The 17,930-nt window shown below is 38.4% G+C and overlaps 1 protein-coding gene across 1 annotated transcript in view; it reads left to right on the top strand.

Moving 5' to 3' along the window:
* The window catches only part of MYO3A (myosin IIIA), a 109,207-nt gene that overhangs the window by 79,652 nt on the left and 11,625 nt on the right, over nt 1-17,930 (top strand). The window contains exons 26-32 of the mRNA XM_088533941.1: nt 2,286-2,491; nt 4,657-4,768; nt 5,364-5,526; nt 6,164-6,250; nt 8,982-9,105; nt 10,213-11,194; nt 11,800-11,938. Of these exons, the coding sequence (XP_088390067.1) occupies nt 2,286-2,491; nt 4,657-4,768; nt 5,364-5,526; nt 6,164-6,250; nt 8,982-9,105; nt 10,213-11,194; nt 11,800-11,938 (1,813 nt within the window). The remainder of the gene's footprint in view (nt 1-2,285; nt 2,492-4,656; nt 4,769-5,363; nt 5,527-6,163; nt 6,251-8,981; nt 9,106-10,212; nt 11,195-11,799; nt 11,939-17,930) is intronic.

The following is a 17,930-nucleotide window of genomic DNA, read 5'->3' as shown; positions in this document are numbered from 1 at the left end:
TTTCTAGAGAAGAATGAATTCCTTCACCTTTAAAACCTACCTGTCCTTCTGTTCGGGCACTTACGCTCAACAGAAATCCATTTAGAGTTTGCAAACTGCATTTATGATACAACAGTCCATGTAATAGATCTAGAGGAAACTCTTTTGCTCCACTAGAGTCTGTTACGCAATGACATTTCTCTGATGGTGGTGCAGAATGGTCAATACTACCCTTCACTTTTATGTACTTGCTTTTCCCAAAGGGAGATAAAGAGAGGTAGGATATTGGTGGTGTGGCATTTCTTTAAGAGTTCTGGAAGCAAGAAACCAAAGTATATTTAGAACAGGAGCTCCATAAGGAAGGTGGTCCCCAACCTAGAGGCTGTTCTGAGTCAATCCCTATGGCTCTTCTTCAGCGGTCCTCTTTGCTTTCCCTAGCACTGGCTGTGTGCTTGGTCCTGCCTTACAAAATAGCTGTGAAGAACATTCTTCTCTCTGCAGTGAGGCAGAGAGTTGCTTAATGCAGCTCAATTGTGAATTTCCAACTCTCATTGACCCCTATCTTCCAATTCAGACAATGTCTTTGCTTCAGAACAAATATATCACCAGATCCTCCAAGTGAGCTTAATTTTATTTTCACTTTCTAGCTATTATTTTATGTGATGGAAACCCCTGTCCAGATCCCTTTAGCTAATGTTCTTAATGAAGGATTCACCCTCAACCTCACTGGTTCACTCATATGCAGAAATCTATGGGTGAGTGAGAAAAACATTTGCTACTGCAGACCAGGTGGTTAAAAAATGGATCCGTTATCCTGTCCTGCTTGTGTTCCATTGCCACAGCAGTGAAAGAACTAATTAAACACTTTGCTGCATGCTGCAGCGTCTGTCCATAATGGAATTGCACATTTTAATAGGAAACATATGGCCCCTGACGTTCTACACTAGCTTCATGTGTCTAGCCTACTGCTGAACTGCATTACCTCCTGGCTGCTTCTTTGTGTTGAGTCGGGTTGAATCTTGAGGAATGAGTCTCTTCTTTTGTATTTTAATAAGATCCTTCCACAAAGCAATTTTACAAAACATGTCAAGATTACTTGTAACCAAATTCACCTCAGTTGTTATGGAGTTACAAGTTTGCTTCTGCTAGTCTGGTACCCTGGTGAGGTAGGAAAAATGCAGCTTTTGAATTGTGATGTTGTGTATTTCAAGTTTGTCCTCTTTGAAGGTTTTCTCCAGGCAAGGCAGCTCTAGTATCACCATCAGCCTATATAATGTACAGGATCTGCTGAACCAAAGCAGCTTGAGCAGACCCTCTTCTGGGTTGACTTTGTTTTCCTGCAGGCTAGGATGATGATATTTACTGCCTTATTGCTCTTCAAGTTCCCATCCTTAGACTGATGATTTACTCTCTAGATGAATGGGGCAAATATGTGACAGCAGAAGGAAAAAAAAAAAAAGAGAAGCAAAAATTGTAAGGAGAATTTTGGTCTCATGTTAATCCAGCTGATACAGCTGGGAAAAAATGGAGAGCTTTCAGGGACATGGTCCTTTCATCAGATCTGACTGCATTTGACAGTAACACTGTTACTAACACAGTTGAGTCACTTATGCACACTCCAATCCAGATGTGATTGCATAAAACACTTATTGCTTCCCAGTCTTCAGTATTGGGCATAAAATGTGTATTCATGTATGTGTGTGTTTTCAGCAACAGGAGAATGAGGGGTATGTTGTCTAAAATATTCCTCATTTAACCCTTCCGATTTCTGCATTGGAACTAAGAATGCACCATGCTTCCAGCTGCTAAATGTACTACTTGTTATGAACCAGTGTGGCAGACCCAGCGTAGCAGCTGATGTTAAGCTAGGTAATCATCAAGGGAACTTTTAAAAAATAGATTGTTTTTTAAAGCTGTACAAAAAGATAATGCTGCTTCCAAATCAAAGCCGGTGTTCAATAATCATCAGTACTCTAATATTTTGTAAATAAAGTAAAGTTTGTAAAGTGCTAATATTTTGTAAATTATTAGAGGTTGTGAGATGTACTGGGTGGAATTTGGTCCCCAATCCATCTAGTCCAGTCAGTGTTTCTCTCAAGTGGTATGTACGCTGTTACATAGATACCAGATCACAGCTATAATTGCTGTTGGGCCATTTACTTCCTTCACTGTTAAAGTATCACCCCAACTGAAGTGCAAATGGGTACAAGGTTCTGCTCATGTTAAATAAAACTTCAGATACATGTGGACTTACATGCATGCTTTATAAATATCCAGGTGGCAAATATTTTATGACTTTCTTTCAGTACTCTCTGATGGACTTGTTATCCAAAATGGTCGTGGGCCAGCCTCATTTCGTCAGGTGCATCAAGCCAAACAACGACAGGCAGGCAAACAAGTTTGATAAAGAAAAAGTGTTGGTTCAGCTGCGTTACACAGGAATTCTGGAGACAGCAAGAATTCGAAGACAGGGTTATTCACATCGTATACTCTTTGCCAACTTTATAAAACGGTACGTTGGTGCCTCTTCTCTGTTTTCTTTGTTGCTCAGTGTTTGCAGAGCACCAGCATGGCTTTTGGGATAATCTCTAAAGAAAAAATACAAAAACATTTTCTGTGGCAAACATTACGAATGAATGAGGAAGAGAGAGTAGTTCAGGCACGGGATTAGTGACCCCTTTTGAATTGATGGGGAAAGATGAGGCATCTCAGGATGATCGTTTCAGGCTCCCTGTGCATTTGGGTAAGAATTGCCTTGTTTAGAAATGGGGGATAGAAATGTAACGCTACAAATTAAAGCAAATAATTTGGAGCAAGAGCCTCCAAGGAGCACCACAATTAATCTAGCACTGTTCAGCACAGTGCAGCATCTGGTTCTCCAGGGGCAGATGATAATTTAGGCTAATTGCTAATTTAAGGCTGAGAAGTTCATTAAGAGCATAGTTCTGTTTAAAATATAATTTCTAAATATTAGTCATTTCTTAAGAAGAGTAATAAACTTGCTATGATGTTATAACCTCTTTAACTACCTCTTCCTCTTTCACCTCCAAAAATTAGTATTGATCACTTAAACTGTATTTCTCTTTTACAAACAAAACTCAACATTTGTCTGTAGCAGAACTTTGAGTTATGGAACAGAAATCAAAATTGGGAAGAAGTGGCATCCATTCAGACAAAAGCTCTTAAAAGTAGTGGTGCATGGGAAAGAGGGAGCTAGCAGCCCAGTGCTCTGGATGGGGAAGGAAGGGAAGAAAAGTGGTAGCTTTATGGCAATATGTCTGGAAAGAGAGCTGATGGAACTATTACAATTTCAGAAAAATGCTTCAAGGGAAAATACAGCTATCAGTTATCAGGATGTGTTCTGGCTTTTGGTTGCTGCTTTCTATCAAAATTTGTAATGTTCAGGTAAAAGAGAGGAACATAATAGGGAAGCTCTGTAGAGAGTGTGCCCCCGACTGCCCTGAGCCTGTGCAGATCTCCAACACTGAGAATATGATGCCCACACAAAAAGGAGTCTTAGTTAATACCCATATTCCTGTCCTTTTTTGTCCTTTTTTTTTTAATAATTGAAAATTATAAGTAGACCTGGAATAATGGCAGATTTGTTTTGTTAGAATGAAAATATAACAATACATTGTGTAGTTAAAAAAAAAATGTAGCTGCAGGACTTGGTAATGATAAAGCAGGAATTAGCATTGTCTATCTTCTTATTAGCTTATAAGGAAATTTGCTCTCATTTAATGTCTGTAGCATCCCAGCTTTGTGTATGTAGGCTGAGTAAATAAATAAATTAAAAAAAAAAAAAAGAATACAGTGTCACGAAGTACCTGTAATGGTATTTATGTAATTTTGCTGAGTAAAAAAAAAAAGAAAAAAAAGGGGGTAAGTAGGATCAATTTTAGAAAGTCCTGGAATGCACAAGAACTGTCCTACCCACTAGCTGTGTTGGGATGTTATGAGTGATTTTTATGTATCACAGAACATATATGAATTCAGTGAGCATACCCATTTTCTGTCTCATCATGGTTGCGAATATACCCGTTCATGTATTGTTTCTGTGGAAACTGAATCCTACTGTTGCCATCAATACTCTCCTTTTTGACCTAACTGATTTTCCAAAGTCTGTATGTGCATCTTGGCCTATTTTTCCAGCTAAAGTTAGTTCTGAGAAATTGCTCTGCTAAATTAAATGCTTACATATTACGACATAACTGCTCATATGTTCCAAACTTACAAAGCTGACTCCAAGGAGGTAGCAGAAGTTTGACTACATCTCACTGCTAGTAGCAATCAAAAGCATAGACGGGTTTAGCACAAGGCAGATGTGAAATAAGCTAATTTAAGCTAAAAATCCTCAGAAATACTTTTCTTTTGTCACTGAAATCACTTTCACGGTATGCAGAGTGAGAGCACCAAACTGGCAAACTACCCTACTTGGGCTACCCCCTTTTTAAAAAGCATTCCAGTGTTGCATGCCCACCACAGTGTGCAAAGTAACACTCACCCACTTTCAACCAAATGTCTTAGTACAGTATATAAATCACAGCAAGGTTTTTAGGATGTGGTTTTACTCTTTTTAGTGCTGTTTTCTTTCATGCAACTGTTATACTTATTTAAATCATTTGTTTAAATACATTTGTATCTATTGCTTAAGAGGAATCCTGTGTTTGCCTCTAGGTATTACCTTATCTGCTACAAAACAAATGATGATCCTCCAGTCAGCCCAGAAACCTGTGCTGCCATCTTGGAAAAAGCTCACCTTGACAACTGGGTGCTTGGAAAAACTAAAGTAATTCCTTTTATCCTGTAACTATATTATTGTACTATGTGACTATTAATTTACAGGGCTTGTTCTGTTTCTTCAGCCATTTGATTGGGATAGCCCTTGGTCTGTACTGGTTAGAAAAAAAAAGATAAAAAACACACATTTTGCTGAGTAGTTAACTGATATATTAACGAACAACACCTTATGTAATTGGCACCTTATAAACTGGAATGTAGGGAAGTTGAAGATTCCAGATTTGGATCACTCTTATGTAACATACATCAGATTTGGGAAGTTAGCAAAATTGTGAACCTCTTAGTCCTTCAAATTGACTTATAGCCTCAAGTTGTCTTTCAGTGAAAGCATGAATAAGCAGGGATCAGTAAAGGATGTCAGAAGGCAGAATAAGATAAAATAGGACCACAAACAATCCAATTGCTTTTATCTTTAACAAAAATGATCATTTAGATAATACTACAAAAGGATGTCTTCTTCATTTGAAACCAAAATATAATTCTTGTTGATATTAAATGGACTGAGGAAATCCAGGGACTGGGAGAGAAAGTGTGTCTAAGCCACATTAACCAAAACCACTACCTCTCTGCTTACTCTTTTTCAGGTATTCCTCAAATACTATCACGTGGAACAGCTGAATTTAATGAGAAAGGAGACAGTGGACATGATTATTTTGATTCAAGCTTATGTTAGAGGATGGCTGGGTTCAAAGAGATACAAAAAGCTGAAGGAACAAAGGGAACAAAGTGCTATTAAAATTCAGTCAGGTAATAGCTTAAAAACATTTTTGCTTAAAGCTAGCATGTATGTGCAGTTAATAGATGTGCATACTGGATGGGGATTTTGCTGTTCTCCTGCCGTTACATTTGACAGAGCATCTTATTTGATCATATCTGTTCTTAGGAAGAGAAATTTTTGTTAACCAGGTTATGACAGTCTCTTTATGTAAGTTCTGTTTGTCAGTTTTGCATTTAGAAGGCAACATTAACAATGGAGGAAAGTGATTGCATAAATGATACTCTTCTTAGTGCTGTCTGGCATGCTCTGACAAGATTGCATAATAACAATGAAAACATAATGTAATAACTATCCTAGGTAGTAAGACCAATTATGCTGTTGATGGAGACATCATTAATTGAAATTTTTAATATGTTTCAAGCATTGTTTTATTGTGTGTTTAGATACTCTCTTGTTTTGGATTCATTTAATTCATAACCCTGCTCACCAGAAAATGTAGTTTTTACTTATTTTTATTTTGCTTGTGCTTGTTTGCTGTATCTTTCAAAAGATAAAGCTAAGGCATTGTTATGAACATTTTAATGTAGGTCTGTATTTCCTTCCAGTGTCTTTTTATTTTTATATCCTTTTGTATAACCTAATGGATTTTTTTCTATCTTTTTTCAGCTTACAGGGGGTTTGTTGCTCGTAAAGAATATGCAAATGCAAAAATAAATCAGAAACTGGAAACATGTATTACAAGACTTCAAGCAAGTAAGAATTGTTTGCTTTCTTGTGCTATGCACCATACATGGACCTAGATTCTTTGCTATTAACTAGCTACACTGATAGACTATGTTCGTTTATACCTACCTAAGTATAATTTATCTATTATATGTTCATATGCAGTGGTAGAACTGGGTCAGGGTATTCCATGTCCTAATCCGAATGCCTCCCAATTTTCCGCAGCTGCGAAGTGGGCTGGGATAATTCCACAGCAAGACATTTCACTCCTAGTCCAATGTGTCTAAATATTCTAGCTGGGCCTGCTGAAGTCCGTTCTGTCACTATGTGCATGTAATCGTATGGACATGCTGTTGCACTAAGAATACGTCCATTACATATCAGTAATGGCTTTTACATTTAAGATTATTATGTGTAATTACACTCACTTCTCTGACTCTTTTTTGCTACCACTCAGTCCAACCTAGGAAAATATTCCTTCTCTTTTGTGACAATAAACACCTTGAACTCAAGACATACGCTGTATAACATCCATTTTCTTCACTGTCTCCCATTTCACTGTAGCGATAAGTGCCAGAACTAGATCTAGGCTAGCTCTGAAATCAGCAGCACTAGTAAGCAAGGACCAGCCTAACATGCATGCCACTTTCAGTTACTACAAAGGTGGCTACTCCAAACACAAGCTGGTGTTGCCCAGGCTGTTACCCAGACTACCTAGATTTAAGCTATCTCAGATATGTCTGCATGGGTAGATATACCCCACTAATGTTGATTTTGATCATTGTTGAGTGTATCCATTATCTACTCTAAGTCAGTTTTAATGCATACATAAGAACACTTCACTGCAATCAGTAGAACTTTACCAGTGTAAAATCCAATCTAAAACAGGAATTAAATCTAGAAGGATGTCAAAAATGATCAAAGTTCCAAAACTCCTCGATTATATTAGGATATTTAGCAAATACAGAAGTATGAATTTATACTTTGCTCTGTTTGCTCTCTTCCCAATGTATCTTCTGTTGTAGTTTCATTTCATTTTTTTTTTGGCACAAGAGAGGCCAAAAAAGGGTGAAATCCATTTTCACTTAGCCCTCTCAGGCATTTATTTGAAAAACTAATTCAAAAACCCTCTTCCAGTTTGGAAACTATCCTTACACAACTAACAGCTCATAACAGACCTCACCAAACTTCACAGGTGAACTTAAATAAGTTTAAGAAGATCAGACTCTGTTTGTATTAACACATGTATTGACAAGCAACTTGATTTATTTCAAAATAATGCCGGTTGAGTTGCTTTTGTGTGGCAGTGAAATGAGAACTAGCTCAGGAATTCCAATACCTTTGGAAAGATTTTATTTCCACACTTCTCCATCTTTTACAATTTTATAAGGTCCTGTCAGGCTGCAGTATAAAACCCAACTGTGTTGCTTGAAATAAATATCTGGGTTCCTTTTCTCTATATGCAGTTATCAATCCATAATTTAGATCCCATTCACAAAATGCTTCTTACACTGATCTGCTACACTTAATGGAGGCCAAGTTGGTGTAAATTATAGTGCAAACTATATGGAATGAGAGGAATTAAGACACCTCAGTGTGGATGGCTAAAAGTATCTGGGTGCCCCAAAACCTCTTATAGTCAGCAGAGCCTGGCACTTGATTCATTTCACTCTAAAGCACTTAACGCTCAGCTCATTTGCCCACATACTGATATCTAGTGCTATTTAAGATTGCCTAAATTATCCTGTCTGATCTCCAGTTATGTCCCATATGGGATGCCAACTGTTATCTCTCCATGTCTTGTCCTATCTGCCAGCTCCTTGTGGATGCCTACACTACTCTAGAGCACTTCAGATGGCACTAGATACCCATGTACGGGCAACTAGATCAAGTGGCCAGTCAGCTGAGTCCTCTCTAGGCTCCATTGACCCTAATGGGAGCTTGAAGGTTGAGGACAAGTATGAACACCTTCATGCACATACCTAAGTTTAGTTATCTTAATCTGGAGCTCAGTTCTACCCCTTAAACTGTCAGATACCAGTGAAGGCACCTACATGTCTAGTGGGAGACCCATGTTCCCAGGCTTTCCTCTTCCTGGTTCAGATCCGAAGCCTGAAGCTGTGCATCCCGCCTTGCCCCAGGGCACCTGGTTACTGTGGGGTAGTAACCCTCTGCTGCCCACTCCTCCTCCCAGACATCTTTTATGGTGTTTTTTTTCATTTTAGGTAAGCAATTGCTGTGGAAGGAGCATAAGCAAGGTCTACTTTAAGAGCTGAACTATAAAATTTTCAGCAACTGCTTAGCTTAAAAAAAATAGTTCTGAGCTTGTGCAAGAATAGTCTGTAACCTGATAATCAGGACATTTCCCAGGGAAATGAAAGCCCTTGAATCAAATCCACTATCTGAACCAGGCAAAGCAGGGAAGCATGAAGCTGGGAGCACATCGCTCTGGGAGCCTTCCCACAGCATTGTGCTTCTGCCTCATTCCGCATCTTCCCTTTTTAGTATCTTTTTTATCTAAAGAAAATAAAGAGCTTGTTTGTATCCTAAAGTAGAACGGCTCCAGTATTCTAAAATCTCAAAAAGGGTGTGTGGGACAGTATAATTTCAACTGAAACATAATAAACATTTCAGTTTGTATTTCCTTATTTCTCCCTTGTATTTTTATTTTTTAATACTAACATTTAATACTGTTATTGTTTAAGATATGTTTGGGATACCCTTTGTTTGTTGCCTAAGGTTCTTTTCTGATTTGTATCAGTTGCCAGAGGATACTTACTCAGGAAGAAGAGAAAAGAACTAACTGAGTCAAGGAACAAAGCAGCAACAACAATTCAGTCTCACTATAGGGGATATAAGGAGAGAAAGGATTTCCAGAAGAGAAGGTAATCATATTTTCTGTCTTTTACATGAGTAAAATATACCTTGTTTCAGTAACTTTGGTGCTCAGAAGCTGCAATGTAATCTAAAAGTGAAGCCATATTGAATTAGTCTAGACATATATGCAGATGTAATGTACATCTACCTAGAGGTTTTTTTTTTTTTTTTTTTTTTACTACCACTAGACAATTTTACTTCTACTTGCATATTCAGGAAATAGAGGCATATTTAGGGGAAAGATCAACCATATTATGTTTACCTGTAATGCTAGTATCATCTGTTGTTGGCTCTCTTTTTGGAACTAACTCATCATAGGAAGAATCACATACAAGAAATGAGCATCTGAAGAGGACTGTTCTTCTCTTGTAAGTCACTGTGTGGAAAGAGCATAGCTGTCCTTGCTGACAGCAGCAGGAACCTGAATGACTAGCTCTTATCAGGCAGTTAGAAGAAGTTAGGGGAGGTGAATCACATTCTAAATATCTCTGTAACATAGCTCCAGTTTGTGAAATGGAGCTGAGAGCACTTTGCTTGTCTCTGTCTTGTTTTCAGTGATAGCATTTAGGCAGTAGCTGTAAACTCTGGGAACAGTGACCATGTGCATACCTAATCCAAGGAGGTGGAGAACAGCTGTGAAAGAATGTAGTGTCTCAGGAGAGAGAGGAAAGAAAACAGGTGGCAAATTTCACTTGGGACTTAAGTTAGTTTGATAGTGAAAAGATAGAGAAATAAATCCACCAAGATATGAGGCAGTTTTCTTTTGTGACTACATTTAGGGTTTAGTACATTTATGCAGAGCGGAGGTGCTAGAAAATAACTATTTTAAATTTTTGTTGAACTTTCAAATAATTCTTTTCTGTTTTATCACTTGTCCTCATGTAACCTAGATCGCCTAGCCTAGATTGATAATTTTCTATTAGGCGTTTAACAGGGATATCCCTTTTCACTTGCAGCAGTGCTTACTGACAGAAACACATAGATTTGTTTTCTATCTTTAATTCTAACCGCATGCACTAAAATTGTCATTTGGTATACAAGTAATACCGAAGGTAGCGGTAAGCTTGTCACTATCTTTCAGCTATAATATTTCTTCTAAACTCCATTGCTTTCAGAGAATCACTTAAAAAGACTGAACAAACCAAGAATGCAACTTCTATTAGTGAAAAAAAAGAGAGTATCAAACTTCAAAACAATGAGGAAACAGTAGCTAGAGTGAAGAGCACCTTTCCTCATACTGAAGAAGAGGCAGCTGTTATTGTTCAGAGCAATTACAGAGGCTATAGAGCCCGTAAAATGATAAAGGAACAGCAACAAAAGTTAGCGGAGGAAGAGCTATCTGCTGTGGAATACTTTGAAGCACAAGTGAAGCCAGGTGAAAGCATTACATTGGAAGAAGCAGCAAACAAGGAGAGCCAAGATGAAGCTGATACTGTTATTGATAGCAGGTGTACTGAGTTTAGGGATAGAGGGAACCCAGGGGAACAACCAAAGGCATCTACTAAAGGGGAGAGAGATTCTCTGAAGCAGAACACACCAAAAGAGCAGATTGGTGAAGATGAAGAACAGGTCTCTTTGAAGAAGTTACCTAAAAAATCTTCTTTCAAGATCACAGCTGACCCTGATCACCAGCAAGAGCAAACTAATCAAGGCACAGTCAAAACAGATGAACAAAATCAAGTATGTGCTGTGGTCCAACCTAAGCCTGACAGGCACCTGGAGAGAAACCATCTGAAACATGAAGTGATGATGTCTGCTGGAAATAAAGGAATTATAAGAAAAGAGTCAATAAGAGGTTCACGGAAGCAAGTTGTAACAGAAAAACAAGATTCAGAAGACAGAGAAAAGGCAGCAGTGGTTATTCAGAGCAATTACCGGGGTTATAGAAGAAGGGGGCAACTCAGAAAAGAGGGAAAATTACCTTGCAAAAATCAAGAGAAAACTATAAAGGAGTCAAGAGAGGCAGCACGCATTCAAAGTAATGATCCCAAAACAACAAAACATAAGGAAAACACTGGTACACAGGCTGAGGACCATAAAACTCTTAAGGAAGACTCAGAGAAAGAGGCTTGTGATTTGGCAGCCTTTTCACGGCAGGTAAGAAGCTTATAAGCTAAATATGTGAACCAGAATACACTGAGTGATGAAAGAATGGTAAAGATGTTTTACTTGCTTCAGTGAAAACCATTTTTTTCTCCTTAAACTGAGACTGAGATTCTCTATCCCCATGTTGTATATAAATGCATGTTTTGGTCTAAAAAGGAAATACCCTTTCGGGATATAAGTAAAGACAAAAAGCTTTCTGGGGAACTGGTGAAAAATAAGGTCACATTTAGTCTAAATACTGTGAGTTGGAATGCTGGCTTTTACTAGGTGAGGTCCTTAATTCAGCAACTCGTGAAACGTCTCTGTAAATAAAACTTTCTAAGTTGCTGTGTCAATATCAGAGACTTAGACATGTACAGAGAAGTGTACCTGTAACTGCAGAATTTGTTCTGTGGCTGTCCTACCTTGCCTGATGTCAGTAAGGCTCTGACTCTCCTTTTGTTTTTTTAGAAAAAGGGACTGTAAATGTTCTGAGAAGCTTCACTGAAGTAACTGGCACAATACCATTTAAACTTGCTATCTGTTTTGCTATTGCTTACCTTGAAGCATGTGTACATATTTATAGAATAATATGAAATCCCATGTTATATTTTTAGATATCGAAATTATCTGAAGACTACTTAGCATTGCAACAAAAATTAAATGAAATGATATTGTCACATCAACTAAGACCGGTGATGCTATCCAAGGATAAGCAAACTAATGTCCAACTTTCTTCTCGTGTTTGTCAATCAGGTAATGTTGAATCTTCATATTTATTAGCAGGGCTTTCATATGAGAACATGACTCAAGAAATGGCTCCTATTAATGTCTTTAAATGCCAGGGAACTAGTGGATCAGCTACATCTGGCTTCTCATGTATTCAGATTGTTTAACTAACAAGCCTCCTATTTGTATTTGGCCAACACATTTTCCAGAGAAACAGGGAAGCCCAGTTGGGATTCAGAGATGAAACACCCATCATTGGTAACTTGCTTCAAAGCTTATTAAGATGAATGAATGAATTTCTTTCAGATGAATGAATGAATTTCATTGAATGTCAGACTTTGCCCAAGCATCTCTACAAATAGATCTTAAAAAAATGAATTTTTAAGTCAAGTGCTTTTCAAAAATTTGTCATATATTCTGAGCGAAGTTATATGCAGAGATTCAAGAAAGTTCATTGAAACTTCTACCTCTTTTCCATGTTGATGGATATGATCTTTAAATTTACTAACAAGTATATATTAGTTGGCATAGTTCCTATTCTTAAGAGGCTATGGCTCCTAAGAACACACTCTGAAGTTATTTGTGTTCCTGTTACCATTGGCAGTGAGGGCTCCCGCAGTGTAACCAGCCTTGGAGCAGGTTAGGTGGTAGTGAGAGGGAGGATTGGGATGATAGAGGTGGAAGACCTCTCATTCAGAACGTGCAGTTCATCAAGACCTGAGCCCTATGGAGAGGTCTGCAGTGAGCTGACTAAACTACTGAAGCCTTTTTAGTTAGAACAGACTTAACGGATGACTTTCTCGGCCTGTATCAAGAGCCATAGGTATAGGGGAAGGCAAAGGCAGCCATGGCAGCTGACTTGGTACAGCCTTATAACTGGCTGGCCCAAAACCCCCTGCAGCAATGACACTTCCTGGCCTCTGGGAAAGAGCTCTTCTCTCTTCTGTGCAGCTCTGATTGGACCCAGAATTGCCCTCAATGTACAAACCTAATTCATTATAACATTATAGGTTTGGCTGTCATGTCCTAAAACTTCCTTCTGTTCCCATGGCTAAAATACTTCACCCTCCCTTTGTGGTCTTTTCCAATGTCCAACTGCTAAAGTGAGGGCTTGGTCTTAGCAAAATCTAAACCTCTAAGTGTAAACTGTGTTTTTTAACTCATTTCCAAAACCCAAGTCTATAAGAGAAAACAAATGTGAAATGAAAAAAATGCTGTTCCATGTTTCACTCTAGACATGGAAATATTTGTGTTTATCATTAACAGATTTGTATTGAGTTCTATATTAAAACTTGCTACCTTTGCACCAGATAAACCTGAGGAACTAAAAATGTGTTCTATCCTACAGAAGCTAGAGAAGAAGAGTAGATAGAAAGAAGGGAGATACAAAAATTTCTGTTTTACCAGTTACTCTCAGTACTTTCTCATTACTTACCAATACATTTTGCCCAGTTCACTTGTGAATGTTAGTACTATGTACAAAATGGAAAAACACCTACTCTTTACACTGCTGCAAATTTAAGTAGCTCTACAGGAGGCAAATGGATTCCATAACCTGCCATCTGTCCATGCAAGTCTACTTAAAGTGGTTGCCAGTCAGCCACTTCCCTTTGTTTTTGAGAATCTCCCACAACACCTCATTGGTGTCATAATACCTCATTTTTTCCAGTGTCAAGATGTGTCACAGTTCCTCATTGTATCATTTTGAACATGGACATGAAGAGTGTTACTCGTTTCTTTGAACCAAGTCAAAATGCCTTTTAAGAAAACAGCAAAACACTTGTTAGCTGCATAGAGGCTAGAACTTTATCCTCATTTTAATGAATAGAAGGAGATACAATATTTACAAGCTAATGTTGTGTGACCTTAACCAAAGGAGGATTTATCTTTATGTCCTTTCCACGCAAATGTGAGTATGTTGACATGACAGCACTTAGCTCTCTTAAGCACCAGGTATGATCTGTGTGAAAAATCTGGCAAATCACAAGAAATACAAGCAAGCAAACAAAATTTTGCAGGTTTACAGAGAGAGTGCTTTTTATTTTAACTAAGATTCAATTAATTTCCCTTTGCAAAAAATGTCAGCAATATTAACCATAATAACTTTAATCTTTTTGATGCTTCCTGAAAGTTTTATAAGAACCCAGAATGTTTGTATTCTTAAAATAAATGTGATGGACCGGTGTTTTGATTTTTATTAAATTACTGCAGGTTAATATACAGATGAGTGCAGAATTTGTAAAGTATTACTTTTACTAAAGGTGAATGCATTTAAAATGGAAGTGTGTGTGGTATATGACCAAGAAGTTATAACTGAACTGACTGCAAATAGATAAATGTGTCATTAAAACAAGGCAATGTAAACATTTTAAAGCATGAAATTGATTAGCCCAGTCTATCTCGGCCCAAACTGTCTTTCTAGTCAACTAATAGCTTTCTTAATTCTCTGCTGCAATAAGTAAAACCACTCAAAACCCCATTCTCCCACTGCCTTTTGTAGACAACTTTCGCTGTATTCCAGCAGTATTCCACTTTTGCTGGGTCTTGCACGGCTGGTCTGAGTTGAGCAGCCCTAGTTTCTGTTGGCTGTACCTGGCAGTGTTCTGTTCTCCCAAGTACTAAAAAAGACCTTGTGAGGCTGATCATGAGAAATGTAATAAAGATGTGGTTTATGTTTTGGGGTTTTCTTGGGCAGGGGGAGGTTCCAAACATTGAGCCTTAAAAAAGTAAGAAGGAAGGCCTGCTGGGCTCTACTCGGACATTAAGTTCTCTTATTCTACCTAGCCATAATGTGAAGTTTAACTTTCTGCAACCCAGACTGAGTTTGCCAAGAAGTTGCTGGCTCAGCTACTCTCCTTGAACATGAAGGGATAATGGCAGTGACCTGAGTCTTGATTTCTCACATCCCAAACATGCATATTTATAAGTGCTAGCCAGTCTGTTGAAGGAGTTTTCCTGGTGTTGAATGTGAATATTTTTTTTACATTTGAACATAATGTATCTTTGCTCACACAAGAGCAAAACAGTTTCCAGATGTGATCACTGAGGAGGATATAGAAGTAAGAGAAGATGCTTTAGTAATACCAAAGCTTGCCTGTGAGCCAGCTGGAACCTAAGCATTATGGAACTTGATCATAAAGCACCACTGTCTCAATTTAAGCAGATGTTTATTATCTCAAACATTATCTAGATAGACGTACAGAATATGTAAATAAAAATACACCTCTATGCGTTTTGGTTGTATTACCTACAAAACTTCATCAGTTATCAAAATTCAGGATTTCTTATTTTCCTCCTGAATGAAGAGCAGTAAGATTGCAGATAACTACATAAAAGAGAATTAAAATAGTGTGCTATAGACTGTCATGATAAAGTGAGCCAGGTAGACATGGTGAGTGCCATACCATTTATTGAGCAGAGAAGAGCCTCCTCGTCTTGTTTCCTGCATTTTGTGTTACAGCACTAGTTATATACTAAAACATTTGCAAAAGAATACATTTTTACTTCATGTTTTCCTTTAGGGCTGCCTTTGCTGACCTAGCCTTATGAAGGCAATGGTTGCTGAGTTTTAGGTGTTCTCTATAGCTGCATCTATTTATCTCTAATTACTCCATAGTTTACATTTATTTATGTTTTCCTCAGTTTCAGTAATTTTTTATGTCATCTTGCAACTGTAACATGTGACTGCATTTCACAGCTCTGTGGCAGGCAGGAGTGTTTGCCTTCCACCGTGGACTGTTGTTCAGTTTGAGAGCTTAGCAGCTCCGCTGATAAGATATTTTTTATTGCTTCCCTCGAAAGGGGAGGGACTGTGGGGCAGCTTGGTGGCATCCTCTGGCCATCCTCTATAGAAAGGAATTCACGTAGTGCAGGGAGACGTGGCACGGGAGGACCTTGTTGGAGACAGGAAGCCGTGAGGCCGGCCAGGTTGCCATCCCTGGTTCCTGCTGCTGCAGGCTGCCCCAGCACTGTTTGATTTACTCAGGTTTCGTGGGGAGCCTTTACAAGGAAAGGGAAGCACTGGCTGAGCAGAGCGGTATTTGCTGGTCTTTCGTCTTTGCATGTGAATAGCCAGTCAGGAGCAGGGCTGAAGGAAAGCAGGGTAGTCAAGTGCTTCTGCGGGCTAGGCCTCTCTGCAATGGTGGTGTCACTCTGGGTACTGTGGCAACCAGCATGTAGAAGGTCTGTCTTGGGAACTGGTTAGATCCATGGCAGTGCATAGCAGTTAGGATGTCACAGAAGTGCTCAGAGGGGCTGGTAATACCCAAGCGTGAGAGACTGAATGTTGTTACCTCCTCCTGGATGCAATTGGAAAGGTCTCAGTCCCACAGTCCTAGTACTAGATCTGTACCAGAATAATCCCTCTGATCTTTACAGATTGCTAAATTCTTGCACCCATCAACAGTAATTTCCAAATCCCACTTTGGTAATTATCTAGTACTTGACTGCATCCTCACACTATGTATAATTAGCATAGTAAAAAGGTGTACATATATTTTTTGTATGTAAAAGTAGCTGTCAGCTCCTCATTATCAAGTCCTGGAATTCCAGTTACTATGTTTCATTTTTCTGATCACTTCCAAGCTCCTGCTACAAATCCCATACGATCATTGGTCTCACTGTTTTTCTTCCAGCTCTAGTCTGAGACTGGCTGTATGTTTCCTGCCCTCAGAACATGTGAAACATTGCTGAGCCAAACAAGTAGCATTCTATTTAAGTGACCTGAAAATAGGTCTATCTGTTTCTCCAGATGGTCTAATAAATACAGATCTTTCATCACTTAGATGCTTATCATAGTTGTAACCAGTCTTTCTTGAGCCCTCAGTATAAAATCTTCTGTGGTACATTAATTTACATTAGTATCCATGATTGCTGGCTGCTCTGGACTGTTGTCTTCCAGGTTATCACCGTATGTCAGAATGTGCAGACACAGTTTGACTTAAAGGGCTGTTGATACTGACTCAACTTTATTCAATCATCCTTTGCTCATACTTGACTTTTGTGGAAAAAAAAAGAGCACAAGCTCACCAGAGTTTCTTTAGAGTTTCAGTGATAATGTTCACATCTTAACTGTAAATGAACCAGTCCTAAAGTCTGTTTTCTCTTTTCTCATTTGTGTTTCATTCCTTCTTTTTTTTTTTAATGTATTTTGAATTTTCAGTGAGGATTGAATAAGAAAGTAGTCATAGCTACTGTAATTAAATATTGTACAGTCCAAATGTTTGTGCACATTATGTAGGAATATTTCAGAGGAGGAATTTAGCAAAACTTAGCAAAGTGACATACTGACTGGTGGAATGAGAATGGATAGTCCTAGCCTGAAAGGAAGAATTGTGCAGCCCCTAATGACATTGCATGATGCAGAGAAGTGTAGTGTCAGTCCCAAGTGGGAAAGGAGTAACTCAATCACTAGCAAACAGCCATAGCAGCAAGAGTTTGAATCGAGGTTAAAGCACATACTTGACACTCTAGGTATATTCTTGGCTGGAATGGTGACACCGAGTAGTGAGCTGCAGTGGCATCACTAACTCAAAGCTAACTCAGACCTAAGGTCTGCTTTGATTTTTGTTAGGTGATACCATTTTCCTTAGACATGTAAACTTTCTTTGATATTACCTGGCAGCCACATTGTTCATATGCCTTAGCTGACTGTATGATTAGTCCATGGTCTTAGAAAATGATCTCACTTACATTAAACTCATCATCATTACTTGTTGAAATGCATGTTTTGATGGGATACTTTGGATCTGGTCAAGAGAGAGATGTAACTTCTTGGGCATGGATTGGACATACGCTGTTAGTAAGATTCAAAAGACAAGGATCTTCGTCACTAGGGCAAAACCTCTTTGTACTAACTATGTGCACTTGCAATTTGAGCAAAATCTTTCTCCCTTTCAACTTGCTCATCCTCTCTTCGTATTACCAAAGTTTACAAATAATAATAAAGTGTATAGTATCAGGTGTTCTTGTTTCTAATTTCTCCTCATCTTCTAAGCATTGTTTCTTAGGCAGGTGAGAA

The sequence above is a fragment of the Tinamus guttatus genome, unplaced genomic scaffold (genome assembly GCF_059628265.1).
Source record: "Tinamus guttatus ecotype Peru unplaced genomic scaffold, ASM5962826v1 Tinamus_guttatus_pri_ptg000530l, whole genome shotgun sequence".
NCBI lineage: Eukaryota > Metazoa > Chordata > Aves > Tinamiformes > Tinamidae > Tinamus > Tinamus guttatus.
Note: the sequence above shows the minus strand (reverse complement) of the source record. Positions and strands in the feature narration are given on the sequence as shown.